The 17,917-nt window shown below is 35.5% G+C and overlaps 2 protein-coding genes across 2 annotated transcripts; one reads left to right on the top strand and one right to left on the bottom strand.

Annotated features, from left to right (window-relative positions):
* Positions 1-299: 299 nt before the first annotated feature.
* Positions 300-1,670, top strand: LOC133834109 (protein phosphatase 2C 51-like). The gene is made up of 3 exons (XM_062263614.1): positions 300-1,051; positions 1,152-1,257; positions 1,358-1,670. Exons 1-3 carry the CDS (start codon positions 398-400, stop codon positions 1,660-1,662), a joined length of 1,065 nt encoding a protein of 354 aa, XP_062119598.1. The 5' UTR covers positions 300-397; the 3' UTR covers positions 1,663-1,670.
* Positions 1,671-10,846: 9,176 nt separating this feature from the next.
* LOC133778591 (endoglucanase 6-like) lies at positions 10,847-15,744 on the bottom strand. The gene is made up of 9 exons (XM_062218570.1): positions 15,337-15,744; positions 15,039-15,251; positions 14,624-14,824; positions 13,896-13,985; positions 13,654-13,818; positions 12,477-12,761; positions 11,962-12,310; positions 11,743-11,841; positions 10,847-11,625 (listed from the first exon to the last, which is right to left on the bottom strand). Exons 1-9 carry the CDS (start codon positions 15,526-15,528, stop codon positions 11,327-11,329), a joined length of 1,893 nt encoding a protein of 630 aa, XP_062074554.1. The 5' UTR covers positions 15,529-15,744; the 3' UTR covers positions 10,847-11,326.
* Positions 15,745-17,917: the final 2,173 nt, after the last annotated feature.

The following is a 17,917-nucleotide window of genomic DNA, read 5'->3' as shown; positions in this document are numbered from 1 at the left end:
CTAATAACTTCGACCTCAATTCTCTTGCCACGTGTCAATTTCTCCAATCTCAGAAGTCCATGTCGTTCCAAAAATCCAACTTTTCAGTAGAACTATTGGCGGGAGAGACAGATGGCAGCTATCTAATAGATTTCTCGTATCAACGGTTCAGATTAGTTTTAAGATTTTGAAATGGAGAGCAGCTTCAGCCTATATATAGGAGGGAAAATCTTTCTAAAAAAATTTAGAGAAAGAACAATAGATGAAAGAGATCATTGAGAAAAAATCTGATTCCATACCGAGAAACCATTGTCGGAGGAGGAAGCTGAGGACGCCGACGAAGCCCATCAAAAGCTTAAATTTGCAAGAAATCGATTATGGTTCAGATGATCTTCGTAATGATTTATCTAATAAGAGAATGAGAGGACTACTTCAAAAGGTTACTTCTTGCGACGGAGGTTCGAGCTCGAGAAATCCCTTTGAGTTCACAGACGCCGCCGTTGACAAAGAGCAGGAATTGCCGGATGGGATAAAGAACGACGAGTGGGTGTTGGAAAAAATAAATATCGATATGGGGAATCATAATGAAGAAGAATACCACAAAGACACAAGGACTCTACCGCATGTGTCGAACGGTTGGATTTCGGTGATCGGACGGCGACGAGTGATGGAGGACGCAGTGGCGGTGGTGGAAATCGACTCATCATATCATTTCTTCGGTGTTTACGACGGTCACGGCGGGTCTGACGTGGCGAATGCCTGCCGGGACCAGCTCCATCACAGGGTGGAGGCGAGGATTCGCGGGTACGATGGTGGAACAGTGGATTGGAGTAAGGTAATGAGTTATTGCTTTCTGAAAATGGACGAGGAGGTCGGAAACATCTACGACGGCGGAAGCGGCGGCGTTGAGATCATACACGACGTTGGCCGGGCTATGTCTCTGAACACGATGGGGTCCACGGCGATGGTTGTTCTGGTTGGGAAAGAGGCTATTGTGGTGGCCAATTGCGGGGATTCCAGGACTGTGCTGTGTCGTGATAGAGTTGCCGTGCCTCTATCACGTGACCACAAGGTTACTATAATTATAATTTATCATTAAATAAAATATAATCATATATATATAAATAAATTCATGTGTTTGATTATTGTTATTATTATATCCACTGTGGTAGCCTGATGTGCCGCATGAGAGGGAGAGAGTGGAAGCAGTAGGAGGAAGAATCATAAACTGGAATGGTTACCGTGTTCTTGGAGTACTTGACACTTCAAGATCAATTGGTATATATTTATAACTTGGTTCTATAGAATATGTATATATATATATTTATATATGAATGTTTATAATAATAGTGTTTTTGTCTGTTTTTGGGTAATGCAGGGGATCATTATTTGAGGCCTTTCGTGATCTCTGAACCAGAGGTGAGTGTGTACGAGCGGAATGAATTAGATGCATTCCTTGTGATAGCAAGCGATGGTCTGTGGGATTTCATGTCAAACGACTTTGCTTGTGAGGTTGTTCGAAGCTGTTTTGATGGCCCTATCAAGACAATGTTTTCCGACGATGGCTTGGCCGGAACTACTGCCTCAGAGGCAGCTGCTCTGCTGGCCGAGCTCGCCATGGCCCGAGGAAGCAAAGACAATATCAGTGTCATAGTTGTCGATCTCAAGAAGCAGATTTGCTAATATTTGCTTTCTTTCTTTTTTTTCGTTTCTTTCTTACAATTTGTGTTTTTTTTTAAAAAAACAGGTTAGGTTTGTTGTTCTTGTGTACTTTATTACATACCTTATAGAGTTCATCACTTAGGCTTTTATGCATATCAAATGGTAAAACAGGCACTTTCAGTAGCTCATTTTATGTGTGGATTAAAAGTGGTTTTTATGGTATTTATGCTTAATCCTACTATTATTTTGTGATTAAAAGCATGCATGCTGTTCTTTTATTTTTCGGCCATTATGAGAAAAAATATATCATATAATAATAAATATTTTTTCGACCATTTTCAGAAGGCACATCAGTTTTGACTAGTACGTACAACAATATAATGTTTACATGCAAATTAGTCTATATTACAGAAAAAAGAGAAAAAGGAAAAATACATTTATATAAATACATAGTTATTCCTTTAATCCGAAACTATAAAAGATCACAAATGTTTATGAACAGAAATATATAGTAAGTAGAGATATCTAATCTATATATATAAAAAGAGAAAACCAAATAAATGATGTAATGTATATCTCTATATCTCTTTTATAAATGATGTAATGAGTATGCTTTTATCTCATCCAGAGGGATGAGAAGTTTAATATAATTTATTTATTATAAAATACATAGTCAAAATACAGCATTTAAATAATTGATCTATATTTTTTTATTTTTAAATTTTTGACATCCACAAAGTTTAAAAGTTATTTTTTTTAATTAAAAGATTTAAATGAGTAATTGGACAAAATAAATCTTACACAAAACATAATTTTTTTTATACATAATTTAGATTTTTAATAAAAGACCAAACAAAGTATATAATAATAATAATAAATAAATAAAAACACGCATACAACAAGCTTTTTGGACTTGTGTTTTGCAGTACTTAAATTATTCATTATACAATAAATAATATCATAAAAATAATTGGAGTCAAGATGCACTCACGTATCCATATAAAGAACATGTTGTGTGGATAGTATGAAAAATACTTTACTACACAATCTCCGAAAAAAAATTAAAAATATATATTTTAATTATTAAAAGAGATGCGACGAAACGTGTGGATATGTATTCTAGTTATATTATGCTTCATAGAGTGATTGTGTCAACCAAGAAGCATAGAGATGCAATTTATAATGTAGAACTTTGTTCTCTACTGCCTCACCGTTCACAAACCATTCATTAGGACCGGTCCTAATATTATTGGAGTATTAACTTTTTTTTATATATATCTCTTTTATATAATAAGTGTGTAGATAACTGAAATTTTTTGTATTAATAGTTTTTTATTTTTTTAATGTTAAATTTAATGGAATATTATTATATTTAATAGAAGATTTTTACATTTAAAGGTAGTTTGTAAACACTTAAAATAAAATAAAATAAATAATTAAAAAAATTAAAAAAAGATATTTTTGAGATATTTTATAATGATAATTATTTTAAAATAATAAATAATTAAATAAATTAAAATATGATATTTTTGAGATATTTTACGATGATAATTATTTTAAAATAATATCATACATTTTATAACTTAAATAAAACTTAATTAAACTTAAATTCACTTATTAGAATAATATTATATTAAACATAAAATATAATCTACTGTGAGTTAGCAACAAATTGCTTTTTTAAAAAAACTAGCAAGAAACTTAAATTTAAAATCCACGTATAATATTTAATAATACATTAAACATTAAACATATAATATATAATTTATTGTTGTCACTCCCAAATTAAAAAATTACAACAAACATAAACTTAAACAAAAATAAATAAATTATTTAATTAAAATAAGATATTTATTTAAAATTTATATGACATTAACATAAATTTAATAAAAATATTAATAAATTCTATAAATGAAAATAAACAAATGTACATATTGCACGTTGTTTATATCTAGTATATGTAACGCTCTGGTTACCCCAAAACAGTTACGGTGATCGGTGAACCGGAAATTTGACTCGCTACTTGAGCCCTTTGGTTAAAAACGTGCATCTAAGTGTTATTAGCAGACTAAGGTAGAAAACCAATAAAAAGAAAATTATATACTTTATTAACTACATAAAACTGTTCATGGGCCCATAAAAACATTTACAAGTTATTTACAACTCAAAATGGTTATTACTGTTTCAAATTTACAAACCCGCCGACCTAAGCGGAAAAAATAGGGTAAACCCCTTAGTTCCTCTGAGAACTCCTTGGCCGTGGTGGTCAAGCGGCCGCATATGTACACATCACCACCTAAGCTCTCCACTCAAGGTTGGGTGAGCTTTTCTTTCCCTTTACCTGCACCACATAGCACCCATGAGCCAAGGCCCAGCAAGAAAACACAATATATCATGATATAATATCAACAATGATCATAATAACCATTCAGGACTTTCAGTCCAAAACAAGTAAGTGACAGTCGCAAAAGTCACCAAGATGGGAACATCTCCCTTTAGCCATGTGACAATAGGGTCACCGGGGCTTAACATATAAGTGAACCTTTCACTAGCTTAATCAGGATAGGTGCATGATGGCTAGTCACCAACATAACCTTTCTCATGACTCTAGAGTCATAACTATGGAACACTGTTCCCTAGCCATGTGACAAGCAGTCACCTAGGCCTTAGGCCTTAGCTCTAAGTAACTAGCATAGACTAGTCAAGCGCTTATAAGTTTCATCGACCTTAGGGTCGGTCCAGCATTAATGCCTTAGAGTCATTCAATGCTGATATCGATTAGATCTAATCTTCATTCGGCCCTGCGTTCAGGATGCTTATGCCGTTTTTTACTCTTAGGTCAGTGATACGCGACCAGTGTCGTCCCTGACTAATCAGTGCCATACACAAGTAAACAACACCCACTAGCATTTAATATGCAATCAATGTCCACATTTATCAACCAACATGCCTCAACAACACTCATGCATGTCATATACACAGGGTGCAGTTTTCTTACCTCAGGTTCGAGCGAGAAGTATTATAAGAATGACTCTTGAGAACGATCGACCTTTTGGTTCCTTAGCGGTTACCTAATCACAACCAATCATAACCTCCATTAATGAAAATCAACATTGAAATGGTCTTAACCTAAACACCACTCTCGGGACCTCGAAACATGCCCACACGGTGAGTAAATTCGATCCCAGGCCTTAAGGATTGAAACCCCGAGCCAAAAACACTTAAAAACACTCAAAACGAGATTCTGAAGGAACAGAGTAGCGCTACAGCGCTGCTCCCTAGCGCCCTAGCGCTATTCTCAGAACCCCCAAAATGCCCAAAAGAGTCATGTGTAGCACTATAGCGCCCTAGGGTGGGCGTTGTAGCGCTACCCTCAGACTGCAACTCCCCTGAATCTTTCTTCTTCGACTCCTCCGATTCCAACCCGTTTCCAATGCTTCCAAATCCCATTTTTTGTGCCAAATGAACCCAAAAACCATCCTAACATACCCCAAACATCACAACCATAAGAACCCTAGCCAAATCTCCCAACAAAACCAAGTATTCAACCTAGAAATCACAACAGAAAACTATAACCAAAACATGGCAAACCAGAAAATTCAATGGCTAGAAACTTACCCCAAGCTCAACTTATGATGCTCTTCAATGGAGGAACACTCTCCCAAACTCCCAAGGCTTACTTCTCAAGCTTAAATCCTCAAGAATGGTTCAAAAATCACAAAGAACACTGAAGGAGAAAAGGTACGGGAAGGCTCTTGAAGATGCTCTGTTTTTCTACTTCTTTTACAGCCTAAAATGGTTTATATCTATCCTAGGGGTGAAAAAACCAAAATACGCCTAGGTCAATTAAGGGTTTCTAAAGGCTCCCAAGGGCAAAATTGGTATTTCCCACTTATCTCGTTAATCATAATTAACGCTCTCCAATTCCCGCTATTCTCGATAATCTCAAACACCAATAATTCATATCTCGTTACCAATTAATTCCCGGCAATGCTCTAATCATTAAAATCACCCCGAGACTTATCCCGAGCCCCGAACTTAAACCTGTTATAACTAGACCGCTAATTAATATTCCATGATCGTCTCATGCCGAATAGCTCGAATGGACCCACATTATAATGTGGTCTCAACAATATATCACCGACATGCATACAAATATACAATTATGCATTCAACGGGACAAATTACCAAAACATCACAATAATCAAATATGGACTCACATGCATGCATTTAACATCATATTATAATATAATTATCATAAACATGCATATTACCAATTAATGACATATTTAAACAAGTATGGCCATCCCGGCCTACTAATCCCGCCATTAAACCACATTAGGAATTCCGGGGCATTACAGTATATATATAAATATTTTAATAATAATTTTACAAATTGGGATCCTTCGACTAAAGGACTCTAGGTGTAGGGCGGGCTGAAACCATTCCACTCGATGATGTTAGATTACCTTTCTTAAAGCATATAGAGATAATCCCATGTATATGATTAATATGTCTTGTGAGTGAGATGGCTATTGTGTTGTCGTGAATATTAGTTTGGAATTATCATGCCTTTGAAAAAACACATTATAATTAGAATTGAGTATAATTCGAGATTTGGACTATGTATTTTTTCCAATTACCTGTTTGGATCTTGTATTTTAAAATTTTTATTTTTAGACTCTATATCTTGTAAAATTGTTTAAATAGACACTTAAACTCAATTTTGATGAATAAAAAATTGAATATAACAACACAGTTTTTAAGTAGAATGCTTTTATTTTTGTTCTAAATTGTTAGTTTGGTGAATTATTTGTGATTTCAGTTGAGAAAACTTTGGTCAAAATCGAGTTTAGGGTTTTATTTGAACTACAAAACATAGGGTCCAAAAAATAATTTATCAAAACACATGGTCCAAACATGTAATGAGACAAAATACAGAGTCTATATAAAAGTATAAACCCTTACTAGATTTAGTATGCTTGTTTACTACTACTACAATTCTTGAATTATGACATTCTTTTCGGCATTGAATGGTAATGGGCATTGAATGATGTTATAGGAGAGAAATGGTGCGGTGAAATTTGAATAAGTTGGTTAGAGACGAAGATGATGCAATTGTTTCTACATTTTGCTTCTATATTTGACTATCGTGTATTTTTTCATGACTATTGTTTCATTACTTGAGAAGAACATGATGCAATTATTTTGATAAGTAATTTTTGTGTTTATAGTTTTATGTTAATTTGTTTTTTTTAATGGTTGACAGCATTTTGTGTAATTAAGTTATTAAATTATTTTGAATAATGAAGTTTTATAATTTTTTATTTTTTTAGTATTGATTTTATTTTTATTATGACCTACGGAATCGGACAATGCCCAATTTTGTTGCTCTTAGAAACTGCATGTGTAACGCCCCAAACTCCAGGGACCGTTACGGTGTGCCTTGTAAACAGTGCTAAACTCGCTAACCGAGTCATTTGGCCAAAATCGTGAACTAAGTATGATTAGCGGTTTAGGGATTAAAAACTTTGATTAAGATGTAACGTCTCACTAGAACGTTTAATATATACATTGGGATCCCGAAAATATAATTTCAGAGTTTATTACAAAAAAATATTTACAACAAGCCGTTCTAAGCGGCAAAACAGGGTTTAACCCTAGTTCCACTTTAAACCTCGGTCGTGGCGAACGAGCAGCTGCATATGTACATGTCATCACCTAAGCTCTCCAACTCAAGGATGGTCCAGCTTCCTCTTGCCTTTACCTGCACCACGTAGCACCCGTAAGCCGAAGCCCAGCAAGAAAACACAATAAAGCATGATATAATATCAACAACGATCATAATAACCATTCAGGACTACCAGTCCAAGCAAATAGGTGACAATAGCCAAAAGTCACAATAACGAGCATCGCTCCTTCTAGCCATGTGACGATAGGGTCACCAGGGCTTAACCGATAAGTGATTCTTTCTGAAGTTTGATTAGGACAGGTGCAAGGTGATTAGTCACCAACATAACCTTCCTCACGACCCTAGAGTCGAAACTATGGACAACGTCCCTTAGCCATGTGACAAACGGTCACCGGGGTCATATACGTTGGCTATAGTCATCTGGTCGTAGACCAAGCAAGCGCTTATAGGGCTCATTGACCTTCCGGTCGGTCCAGCACTAATACCCCATATGAGTCATTCAATGCCGACCTCGATTGGATCCAACCTTTATTTGGCCCGGCATTTACAACGCACTGCCACCTCTGACCCTTGGGTCGGTAAAACACGACCAGTGCTCAGCCCGTGGTGAACTTAACTAATAAGTCACAGCTTCACAGACGGATCTGACACCATTGTCGATTCTGACTAATAAGTCAGCACCATACACAGGTAAGCCATGCCACCAAACATATATCACATGTCTATTATCCACAAACAAGGTATTCAGCATGCTTACTTAACAGGTATTAGTACAATCAGGACTATGCATAAACACAGAGGCTCAAGCCCTGAACGATATCATACCCAGTATACAAAGCATGTCCTAATCACATGTTTCTCATGCATCATATGCAATACATTTAGCAATCCAACATGCACCAATAACAGCCATGCATGTCATGTTTCATAGTCAACCAACATGCATCAAGTATAGACATGCATGTCATACATAATAATCAACCGACATGCATCAATAATAACCCCGCATGTCATACTCAATAATCAACCAACATGCATCATAATAGCCATGCATGTCACATATACACAGGGTGCAGTTTTTTTACCTCAAAGTCCAGCTATAACGATTTAAAGAACGACCCTTGAGAACGATCAACTTTTAGTCCTTTAGCGGTCACCTAGTCATAACCAAATATAGGATACCATCAATAAAAATGATCAACACAAGTTCCCAAACCAATATCTAGCCTCCGGGACATCAATCCCCACTTAACCAAGTAGTAGGATCAACCCTGAGGCCTATGGTAAGCATCCCTAAGTCAAAAACCCTATTCTGGCCAAATCTGCCCTGATGGGCCGCGGCTCGCCATAGCCACGCCGCGGCTCACCTTCCTGACAGAGCCAAACCCTTCACAAAAACGCACGTAGGCCGCGGCTCACCATAGCCGTGCCGCGGCCCATTACCAAAACCAGCAAGCACCAGCTTGCTTTCCCCTGCGTTTTCCTTCGAAACCAACCCTTCGAAACTAGTCCCAAACCTCAACCTAATACCCAATTTAACCACCAAATCTCATCTACAACTCACCCACATCAAAACCCAAGTTAAACCTCAATTAAGCTTCCATTAATTCCAACTCTTTATCAAGAAATCACAAGCTGAAACTGAAATAAAAAACAGAGTATAACCAGGGATTCCATGGCTGAAACTTACCTCAAACTTGGTTTTGATTCCCCTTTAATGGCTGAATCACGACCCTAAGCTCCCACCTTTGATTCCCTAGCTTAACTCCTCAAGTTGGCTCCAAAATTCCAAAGAGAAAAGGAAGGAAAATGATACACGGATGAGGGAGAGGAAGAAGGTTATTGATGCTCTGTTTTTTTTTTTAACAATTCCACAGCCTTCTAAAACTCAAAAGGCTGATACATATCCTTTGCCAAATGACCTAAATGCCCCTAGGTCACTTAAGGCTTCTAAAATCACCCCAAGGGCAAAATTGTCCTTTCCAACCTATACCGTTAATTATAATTAACGCTCTCCAATTCCCACTATTCTCAAATACCAATAAATCATATCCCATTACCCTTTAATTCCCGGTAATGCTCTAATCATTAAATTCACCCCGAGACTCACCCCGATCCCCGAACTTAAACCCGTTATGACTAGACCGAACACTTACATCTCATGATCGTCTCATGTCGATTAGCTCGAACCAATCCACCTTATAATGTGGCTATATTAATCAATCACAATCATGCACCCAAAATATACAGTTACGCCCACAGTGGCCAAATTACCCTCATAATTAACATATGAGCCCATATGCATGCATTCACCATCATATAATAGTATAAGTCACGTAAACATGCATATAATCATTAAATACTATAATAAATAAATTATGGCCCTCCCGGCCTCCTAATCAAGGTCCTAAACCTTATTAGGAAATTTGGGGCATTACAGCATGGTGCAATGCTCGATATTGTAGAGGACTACAACAACAGGCACAAGGCTACAGGCGTTGCCCGTTTTTGTTTCCGTTTCCCCACACTTATAGAAACACCTACTTACGGAAACACCTATTAGGAATGGTGCCCATGAAAGCATATGTATTATACAATATTTTATGAAATAAATAATTGAGATGAATTTGTGTATACATTGATTGTTTACTATTATTATATGAATATCATAAAATTCTCAAATTCATTATTGTGACTACAATCTTGTATTGGTACAAGATGACTAAAATTGTAAGAAACGAATTTAAAAAGTTCATAGTAAAACAAAGTTATATATATAGAATATTTATAATAAATACTATAAAAACGGTTCACTGATATTATGAGTACAAGTAATTGATAAGTTCGTTATATGAAATCTTTGTAGTAAATAATCGTGCATGCAATCAATCGAGATAACTGACTATAATTTCTAGTTATTAATTATTATTAATTTTAATGTTTTTTTAAGGGGTCTAAATGAATTGTGAGTGATTGCTTTTGTTTCTCTTTTGGCTTTAATTTGAAGTGTAATAATGTGATTGATTACATTCTGTTAAATTCTATTGTTTGAATAGTATGGAAGTTAAGGAGATAGATGAAACTTTGTAGTGATGTAACGAATGTTTAGGAACTATCGATGCTCTCATTCATCTTTTGGTACTTGGTGCATAACAAATAATACTTGTTCATCATATTATTCCAGAAAAATTATAACAGGGATATTATATCATTATTGCTAAATTAATTTTTGAATTTTTCTTTTAAGATTATATTAGTTACAATAGAAACAAATATATATATAAATATATTTCATTTTTTTGTCGTTTATGAGATTATATTTCTATCATAAACTATTTATTCCGAAGAAAATTTGAAATAAAAATCCGAACTGTATCAAGCCCAACAATGGTATCTTTTTCAGATGATATGTATAGTGTCATGAACTTAGCTAAGGTCAAGGTAATTTTCAACCATGAAACAAGCTCTTTTTGCAACAAAAAAATAGTGAAAGTTAAAAAAGTAAGTAGACACATTAAAACTGCACAAACTATATTCATATTGGAATTGAAAAGGCAAATGTTGTTGCAGAGCTTACAACATTACAATCACAAAAAGAAAACACATTCAAAGCTTGCTATGAAGTACAAATAGACTTCTTGGTATAATATATGAGAAGTCAACAAATATCACTTCTCATCTCTCTCTCTCTCTCAAATCTGTCTATATAAATAGTGTACTGGAGGTGAAAGAGGATGAGCACTTTTCTTAAACTGTCTCTTCGCTCCTATCTTTCCCCCAGTTCTTTCAAGCATATTTTAGCTTATATCATCCTGTAAAGCCTACTAAAATCCTAAATCACAGTTGAAGATTACAATTTAGAAATGAAAGGAAAAAAAGTAAAAAATAAAAAACCCTTCTGGACTGCATTTGTATATAGCTGCACAAATCTTATAAAATCCAACCCCAGAAACTTTGAAAACTCCTTTCCTTGGTGTATCTTTGTCTTCCTTGTTAAGACAATGTGTAGCTTGAGATTGCAACATCTGCTGGAGAAGCTGAGTGAATGTAAACAAACTCAAGGCTCTTCCCAGCAGGTATGTTGTTGAGCCATGATGGCAATGTGTAGAAATCACCACTCTTGGTGAGACCCCAGATTGGGCCATAGAGTTTGTTAATCGAAATCTTGACGAATTTGACATTCTTAGAGGACTTGTTGGTCACCACAGTTGAGTATCTGTAGTAAGTTTTTCCATTTGAAATCCATGAAGTTGTCATCTTTTGTTGTATCGAAATTGGGCCAGAAGATGAAGCTGCAAAATAAGCTCCAGAATCAGATTATCTCATTCCAATAATCCCAGTTTTGTAATATGAATTGCAATGCTAAAACTGATACACAAACAAAAACCATTCAATTTAGAAGGCTGTACCTGGAGTTGCAGGGCTTGTTTTAGGCTGCGGAACAGGTTTTTGTGGGTTAACTGCCTTTGGCTTTTGTGGGGTAACAACCTTCGGAGCTGGAACAACCACTGAAAATAGCCAAAAATCCATAGGTCAATGACAAATCGACATTAGAGCTAATAATAATAATAAACAAACAAAAAACCAAAGCAACAAAGATTAATAAGAAAACAGTTATCCAGATTCACCTGGGAGGAGCTGGTTATAACCTGTACGCCCACTACTGAGTCTAGCCAAAATGCCAAGAAGAGGAGCATTGTTATAAGTAGCTGGCTCAGTCTGCTCATAGTTATCTCTTTCATCAGCAAAGTTATCATAAGCATCAGGGCCACCAACAATGGCACCTGTAAGGAGATTGGGGTCACTGGCTTTGCTGCTAAACCAAGTAGCATAACCCTCTCGGCAGGCAACGAACTTAGAATTCACCTTGTAGGAAACGATAGAGGAACCCCTGTGGTGAACTTGACGAGGGTAGTTGTTCCCATACCCAACCATGTAGCTAGTTGCTCTGGGGTTGTCTCCCAAAATGTAGTCCACCTAAAAAATAACATGTAATATAATCAATCAACATGTCCCCAAAAACTTATCTAAAACATTTTGTCAAATACATAACAAACACAAAATGGAATTCATCCCAACATTTCAATGGTTAAGAACACTGATCATCTGGGATTTTTACAATAGCTCATTTAACTTTGATTACCTGAGACTTTGCGAAAGATAGAAGCTGAGAGGGCGCAACAGTGCCGGAGGCACACTTGAGGTATTTGCCGGAAGAAGTGAGGTAGTCAGAGTAGACAGTGGAAAGGAAAGAAGCACTTGTGACAAACTGTAAGTTGTTCCATCTCTGCCTGAAGATAAGGCCGCCGGGAGTCTTCTGAACATTCCGGCTACCCTTTCCAATGCAACCACACATGAAGTACTCTGCTTTCTGCTGGTACTTCTCGAACACTGGTGCATACTGACCAGCCTTTCCTTGCATTAAGAACTGCACAAAAGAGTAGAAAGTTTTAATAAAAAAAAAAAAACTTTGGATATGTTTGGTGCACTGTATAAGAATTCTTATTGTATTAATCAGATACAATCGTATGTTTGGTATAGACTTTATATTGCATTATTATAACACAATGTGTAATGTCTAATTTTTATTAGATATGAATTATATTATATAAACCAAAAAAAAGTTGAAATATGTTGTATTATATAATTTTATTTATCAATTTATATATACAATTTCAATTATTTTCTATTTATTATTGTATATTTTATCACACATCTTTTTTTTCACCCATTTTCACAACAAAATTTATTTATCACTTTCAATCTCGTTATTTTTTTCTCTCGAGTAATAATATGCGCACTCAAAATATACACATAGCAATGTGACACTATTTTTTAAAGAGTGAGTCTCAGCTTTAATAGATATAATTGACTAAGATAAATTATCACGCTAGTAACTTCATTAGATAAAGAGAAACCACTCCCTATTATTGCAAAAAACACCTACCGGAATTGATGGAATATTCAACATCGAGGAAGTTACAGTGGTTAAAGCCGACTTAGCAACATTGTGTGCATAAAAGTTTAAAACTTCTGTTTAATTGACACTATGTATAATATTTAGTGTGCATAAAAGTTTAAAACTTCTGTATAATTGTCACGTAACTATGTATTATGTTTAGATACCTATCATTACACTTTCCTCTCTTATTATTATTTTTTTTTCCGTGATCACTTCCTTTCATACAATTTTTAAACTTGATATAATTTAAAATTGTTAGTTTTATTTTATAAAAATTTAAGATTTAATAACTACAGAGAATTAATAGTTTATCGTAATAAAGTTTATAGTACAGTAAAATACAGAAGTAGAAGTGTACCTTGGAAACAAGGGTCTGGACCCCAGCATACTTAACATCCCAACCGAACTCAGTCATGCTCCAGCCAGTTCCTCCCATGGCTTCAGCATTATTAGCAAGGTAGCTCAAGTAGTATTGGTTGTTAGTGGCCTGGTACATCCAAGCAGCGGCCCACAACAACTCATCCTATAAAACAACAAAAGCCCAATTAGAAAACAGTACATTTTAATGGGCTCACACTTTTGGGCCTGAAAGCTACGTACATAATAGCCACTGATGGACCGGTAATACTTTTGGGCCACGGTAATGCTGCTGTCGTATTTGCCCCTGTACTTGTCGGCGAAATCAAACAGCTGAAAAGTAGTGAAAAACGACAACCGTTAGATTTGGATCATGAGTAATTCCAGAAAAGCAAAAGGGTATTTTAGGAAAAAAGACAAACAAAAAAAGACAACGAAGGTGATATGAAACGTGGGGTAGTAGTAGTAGTAGTGGCGAGAGCTGTTAGTGGCCGTTAAGAAATAAGAAACCACCGACAATGACTCGCACGTGACTGGGAGCACATGACTTGGATCGGTTCCACGTGTACGGTTCACAACTGGCATATACAATATAGTAATGTCTCTCACGATCCAATATATGCGCCAATGCCATTAATTTGTAATAAAAATAAAATGACGTCGTTTTGATGAATATTCGCACCTAAAGTACTGTGCGAGGCAATTTGATAATAAATGCGGATCGGAATAACACTGGCTACAGGCTAACGTACGCCTAAAGCGCATTAAAAGGTTTCTGTGATGGACTATACTACAATTGTCAGTGTTCTCAGATGATAGCGTACTTAGCTATTATGCGCCGTAAGTGAACTCTAAAGTGGTCCCCTCCCCAACCTTCCACTTAAGCACTTGGCTTTTTTTTTTTTTTTTTTAAAAAAAACTAAAAAAACTAAAAAGTAATAATCAAAAGTGTTGAAAATGTAAGTAAGAACCTGATGAGCGTGGCGGAGGAGCTCGCTAGAGTAGGCGGGGTTGGAGTGGCGGAAGACGATGGAAGCGGCAGCCATGGCGGCGGCGGTTTCTCCGGCGAGATCCGATCCGGGGTTACTCGGGTCAATCTTGTAAGCTCTTCGGTCAGTGGTCATATCTTCTGGTCTTTGCCAGCAATAGTGGTCACTGTTACCATCTCCCACCTACACACAAAAAAAATCTCATTAATTAATTCTTTTGACAAAGACAATGACCCTTTAAAGAAGTAATAATTATAATATTATTAATTAATTAAATAATTAATTAATTACTAATAAATCCCACTTTAGGATTTGAACTATGATTTAAGATATAACACATAAAACAAAAACTAAGAATCAAACATAAATAATGTGAGTGAAGAGTTTGAAAGGTTACCTCTCCATAGAGAACGTAGGGTTCAGGATGAGCTTTGATGAAGTAGTCAGTTCCCCACTTGACAGCATCCATGGCGTGCCCGAGCTCACCGTTCTCAGCCATTTGCTTACCGTACTCGATTATACTCCACGACATCATCGTTACTGTAAATGCCATGGGTAGTCCAAACTTGACATTGTCACCGGCGTCGTAGTACCCACCAACCAGATCCACCTGAATTATATATATATAGTTAGAAACTATGGTCTATCTTTTGGCAGTATGAAAAGAAAAACAGAGCATTGTTTCGGTTACTTACCCCACTGGCCTTTCCATCGTTCAAACCAGAATTAGATCTCCAATTAACTCTTTGGTTATGAGGAAGGTAACCAGATCTCTGAGCTTCAAAGAACAGAATGCTCTTGCTCAGAGCTTGACCGTAGTCATGGCCGGAAAAAGCAACCGGGAAACAGAGCAAGACCAGAAACAGAGTAGCTACAACCTTCTCCATATTAACAAGGCTCAAAAAAATGAAAATGGACGAAAACCCAAGAGTAGAAAATCAGTTCTTACAACTTAAAAGGAAGAACCCATTAACCTTTTTCTCTAATTTCCACAGAGTTAGTGGATTATTAGTAAGAAAAGAAATGGCAATGCTGGTACAGAGAGAGAGAGAGAGAGTTTGTATTGATAGAGAAAGAGTTACGGGTCTATATAATGAGAAGCAAAATGCAAAAGTCCAAATGATTTCAGAAAATTGGCAGTAAAACACAATCATCAGATTAATGAACTGTAAACCTGAATTTAATTTAAGTACTCGACAACTCGACAAAATTAGCTTGTGCCCATTTTATTTTCCAATCTGGAATTGATTTTTAAAGCTCCACCGACAGTAGCCAGTAAAACAAAATCAAAATTTTTTATTTATTTTTTTAATTTTTGTTTCCACAAATAATGATACTAACATGCAAATTTACTTAATTTGTAAGTTTTTCGTGGCTATTTGGGTGTAAAATAATTATATAAGGTGCGTTCCAGTTTTTATTGTTTTTGTTTTTCCTTAACGAGAACAAATGGTATAAAGAGAGAAACTGAGAATTGAAGAAGTGGTCAAAAAGGTAAGTCTCAATGTCCGAGCGCTTTATTCCACCGCAATCAACGGACTCCGCCGAAAAAGAGATTAATCTATTTCCCTTTCTTATTAATCATAAACTAATTGAATAAAGTTAATACAGTAAATCCAATTAGTAATCGTACGTGCCCTCGACTAGGGCTGTAAATACGGGGGCCGGGCACGAGTACGACACCACACGAAAAAATATGGGCTTGGGCCAGGCACGGCACGACACGGGCTTAGCACGACACGGCACGGGCTTAGCACGGCACGGCACGACAAGTCCGAAGGTACGACACGAATGCACGAAAAAACTAGCCTGAAAGTACGACACGATAAAAAACCCGATATTTTGACATTAATAATCATAATAAATTTTTATTTGTCAATAATTAATAAATTAAAATGATAATATATGTCTTATTTTTTTTAATGTTTATATTTTTATAATTATATTAATTTATTTTAAGATTTGTTAGTTAAATTTTAGCATTTATTAGTAGGTATTTAAATTCTAATAATTATCTTTGATATAATTTTGTGTAAAACATTGTTAAAAAGTACATAAAAATATTTAAAATTAAAATTTAAACAAAGAAATGTATTTGGTTTGGTGGTAAGTCCATTGATGGTTAAAGATGAGGTGGAGGGTTCAATTCTCCATCCTTACATTTTTTAGCAAAAAAAAAGTGGGCCTAAAAGTGGGCCCAAATTTGGGCCCGAATATAGAAAGTGGGCCTAAAAGTGGGTCCGAATATAGAAAGTGGGCCGTCCCGAATAAGGAAAGTGGGTCGGCCCGACTTGGGCACCACACGACACGAGCACGGCACAACATGGGCCGGGCCCATGGGCCGTGCTGGGCCTACTCTTTCAAAAATGGGCCGGCACGAGCACGGCACGAATTGAATATGGGCCGGGCCCGACCTGGCCCAAATTTACCGGAGGCACGAAAAATGTGGGCCCGGCCTGGCGGCCCACATTTACAGCTCTACACTCGACCGTTAAGATTAGATAATCATATTTATTAAAACCGATATCACACTGATTTAAAAAATAGTGATATGATGCATATATTAAGTGCACATATTATTACTCAAAATTAATATATAAATTAAGTGTTAGAATTTGTCATTTTTTGTGTCAAGCATAACATAAGTTGTTACTCTATCTAGTTAGCGATACGAAATAATATTTATTAAATTTAAATAAATGAGATTTGATGTGGTGTTGAACAAGAGTAGTGCTCTTTAGTAATTTTTATATATAATTCATAAACTACTTAAAATTCAATGTATAAATATTGATAAACGAAAACGACTTAAAATTATAACTACAATGTATATATTTATATAATATTATAAATATATAAAATTATTTTATAAGTCTTGATAATTAATTTTATCATGAATTTAAGTAAATATAAAATAAGATATACATATATAAATATATTTAATATTAACACAATTATGACTGTGTGGAGACCAAAAAATATTATAACTTATTACAATATCGAGTTTATTTTTATTTATAACTGGTCTTATTATTTCAACTCAGAGTAACACTTTATAGATATATCTTTAATGTAATAATTATTATTTTTTTATAAATAATTTTTATTATTACTTATATTTTTTGTTTTTGCAACAAAATAATTTTTATTATTTGATTACGTTTATAATATTTAGCTCCTCACTCGATGCATGGGGAAATTGCAAATTTGACCAGGCGAGGTTCCGTCCAACTAATGGTGAGAGTGATACAACATCAATTGTATCGGGATGCACTA

Source organism: Humulus lupulus, chromosome 5 (genome assembly GCF_963169125.1).
Source record: "Humulus lupulus chromosome 5, drHumLupu1.1, whole genome shotgun sequence".
In the NCBI taxonomy this organism is placed as follows: domain Eukaryota; kingdom Viridiplantae; phylum Streptophyta; class Magnoliopsida; order Rosales; family Cannabaceae; genus Humulus; species Humulus lupulus.
This window is presented reverse-complemented; position numbering and strand designations above follow the sequence as displayed.

What these genes read in the sequence shown, in the direction of transcription:
- LOC133778591 (XM_062218570.1), bottom strand. Translation starts at nt 15,528, where the DNA reads ATGGAGAAGGTTGTAGCTACTCTGTTTCTGGTCTTGCTCTGTTTCCCG. An exon ending in GGTCCATCAGTGGCTATTAT is followed by an intron (nt 13,819 to 13,895) that starts GTACGTAGCTTT and finishes GTTGTTTTATAG; the next exon opens with GATGAGTTGTTGTGGGCCGC. An exon ending in TTATAACCAGCTCCTCCCAG is followed by an intron (nt 11,842 to 11,961) that starts GTGAATCTGGAT and finishes GGCTATTTTCAG; the next exon opens with TGGTTGTTCCAGCTCCGAAG.
- LOC133834109 (XM_062263614.1), top strand. Translation starts at nt 398, where the DNA reads ATGAGAGGACTACTTCAAAAGGTTACTTCTTGCGACGGAGGTTCGAGC. An exon ending in CTCTATCACGTGACCACAAG is followed by an intron (nt 1,052 to 1,151) that starts GTTACTATAATT and finishes CCACTGTGGTAG; the next exon opens with CCTGATGTGCCGCATGAGAG. An exon ending in TGACACTTCAAGATCAATTG is followed by an intron (nt 1,258 to 1,357) that starts GTATATATTTAT and finishes TGGGTAATGCAG; the next exon opens with GGGATCATTATTTGAGGCCT.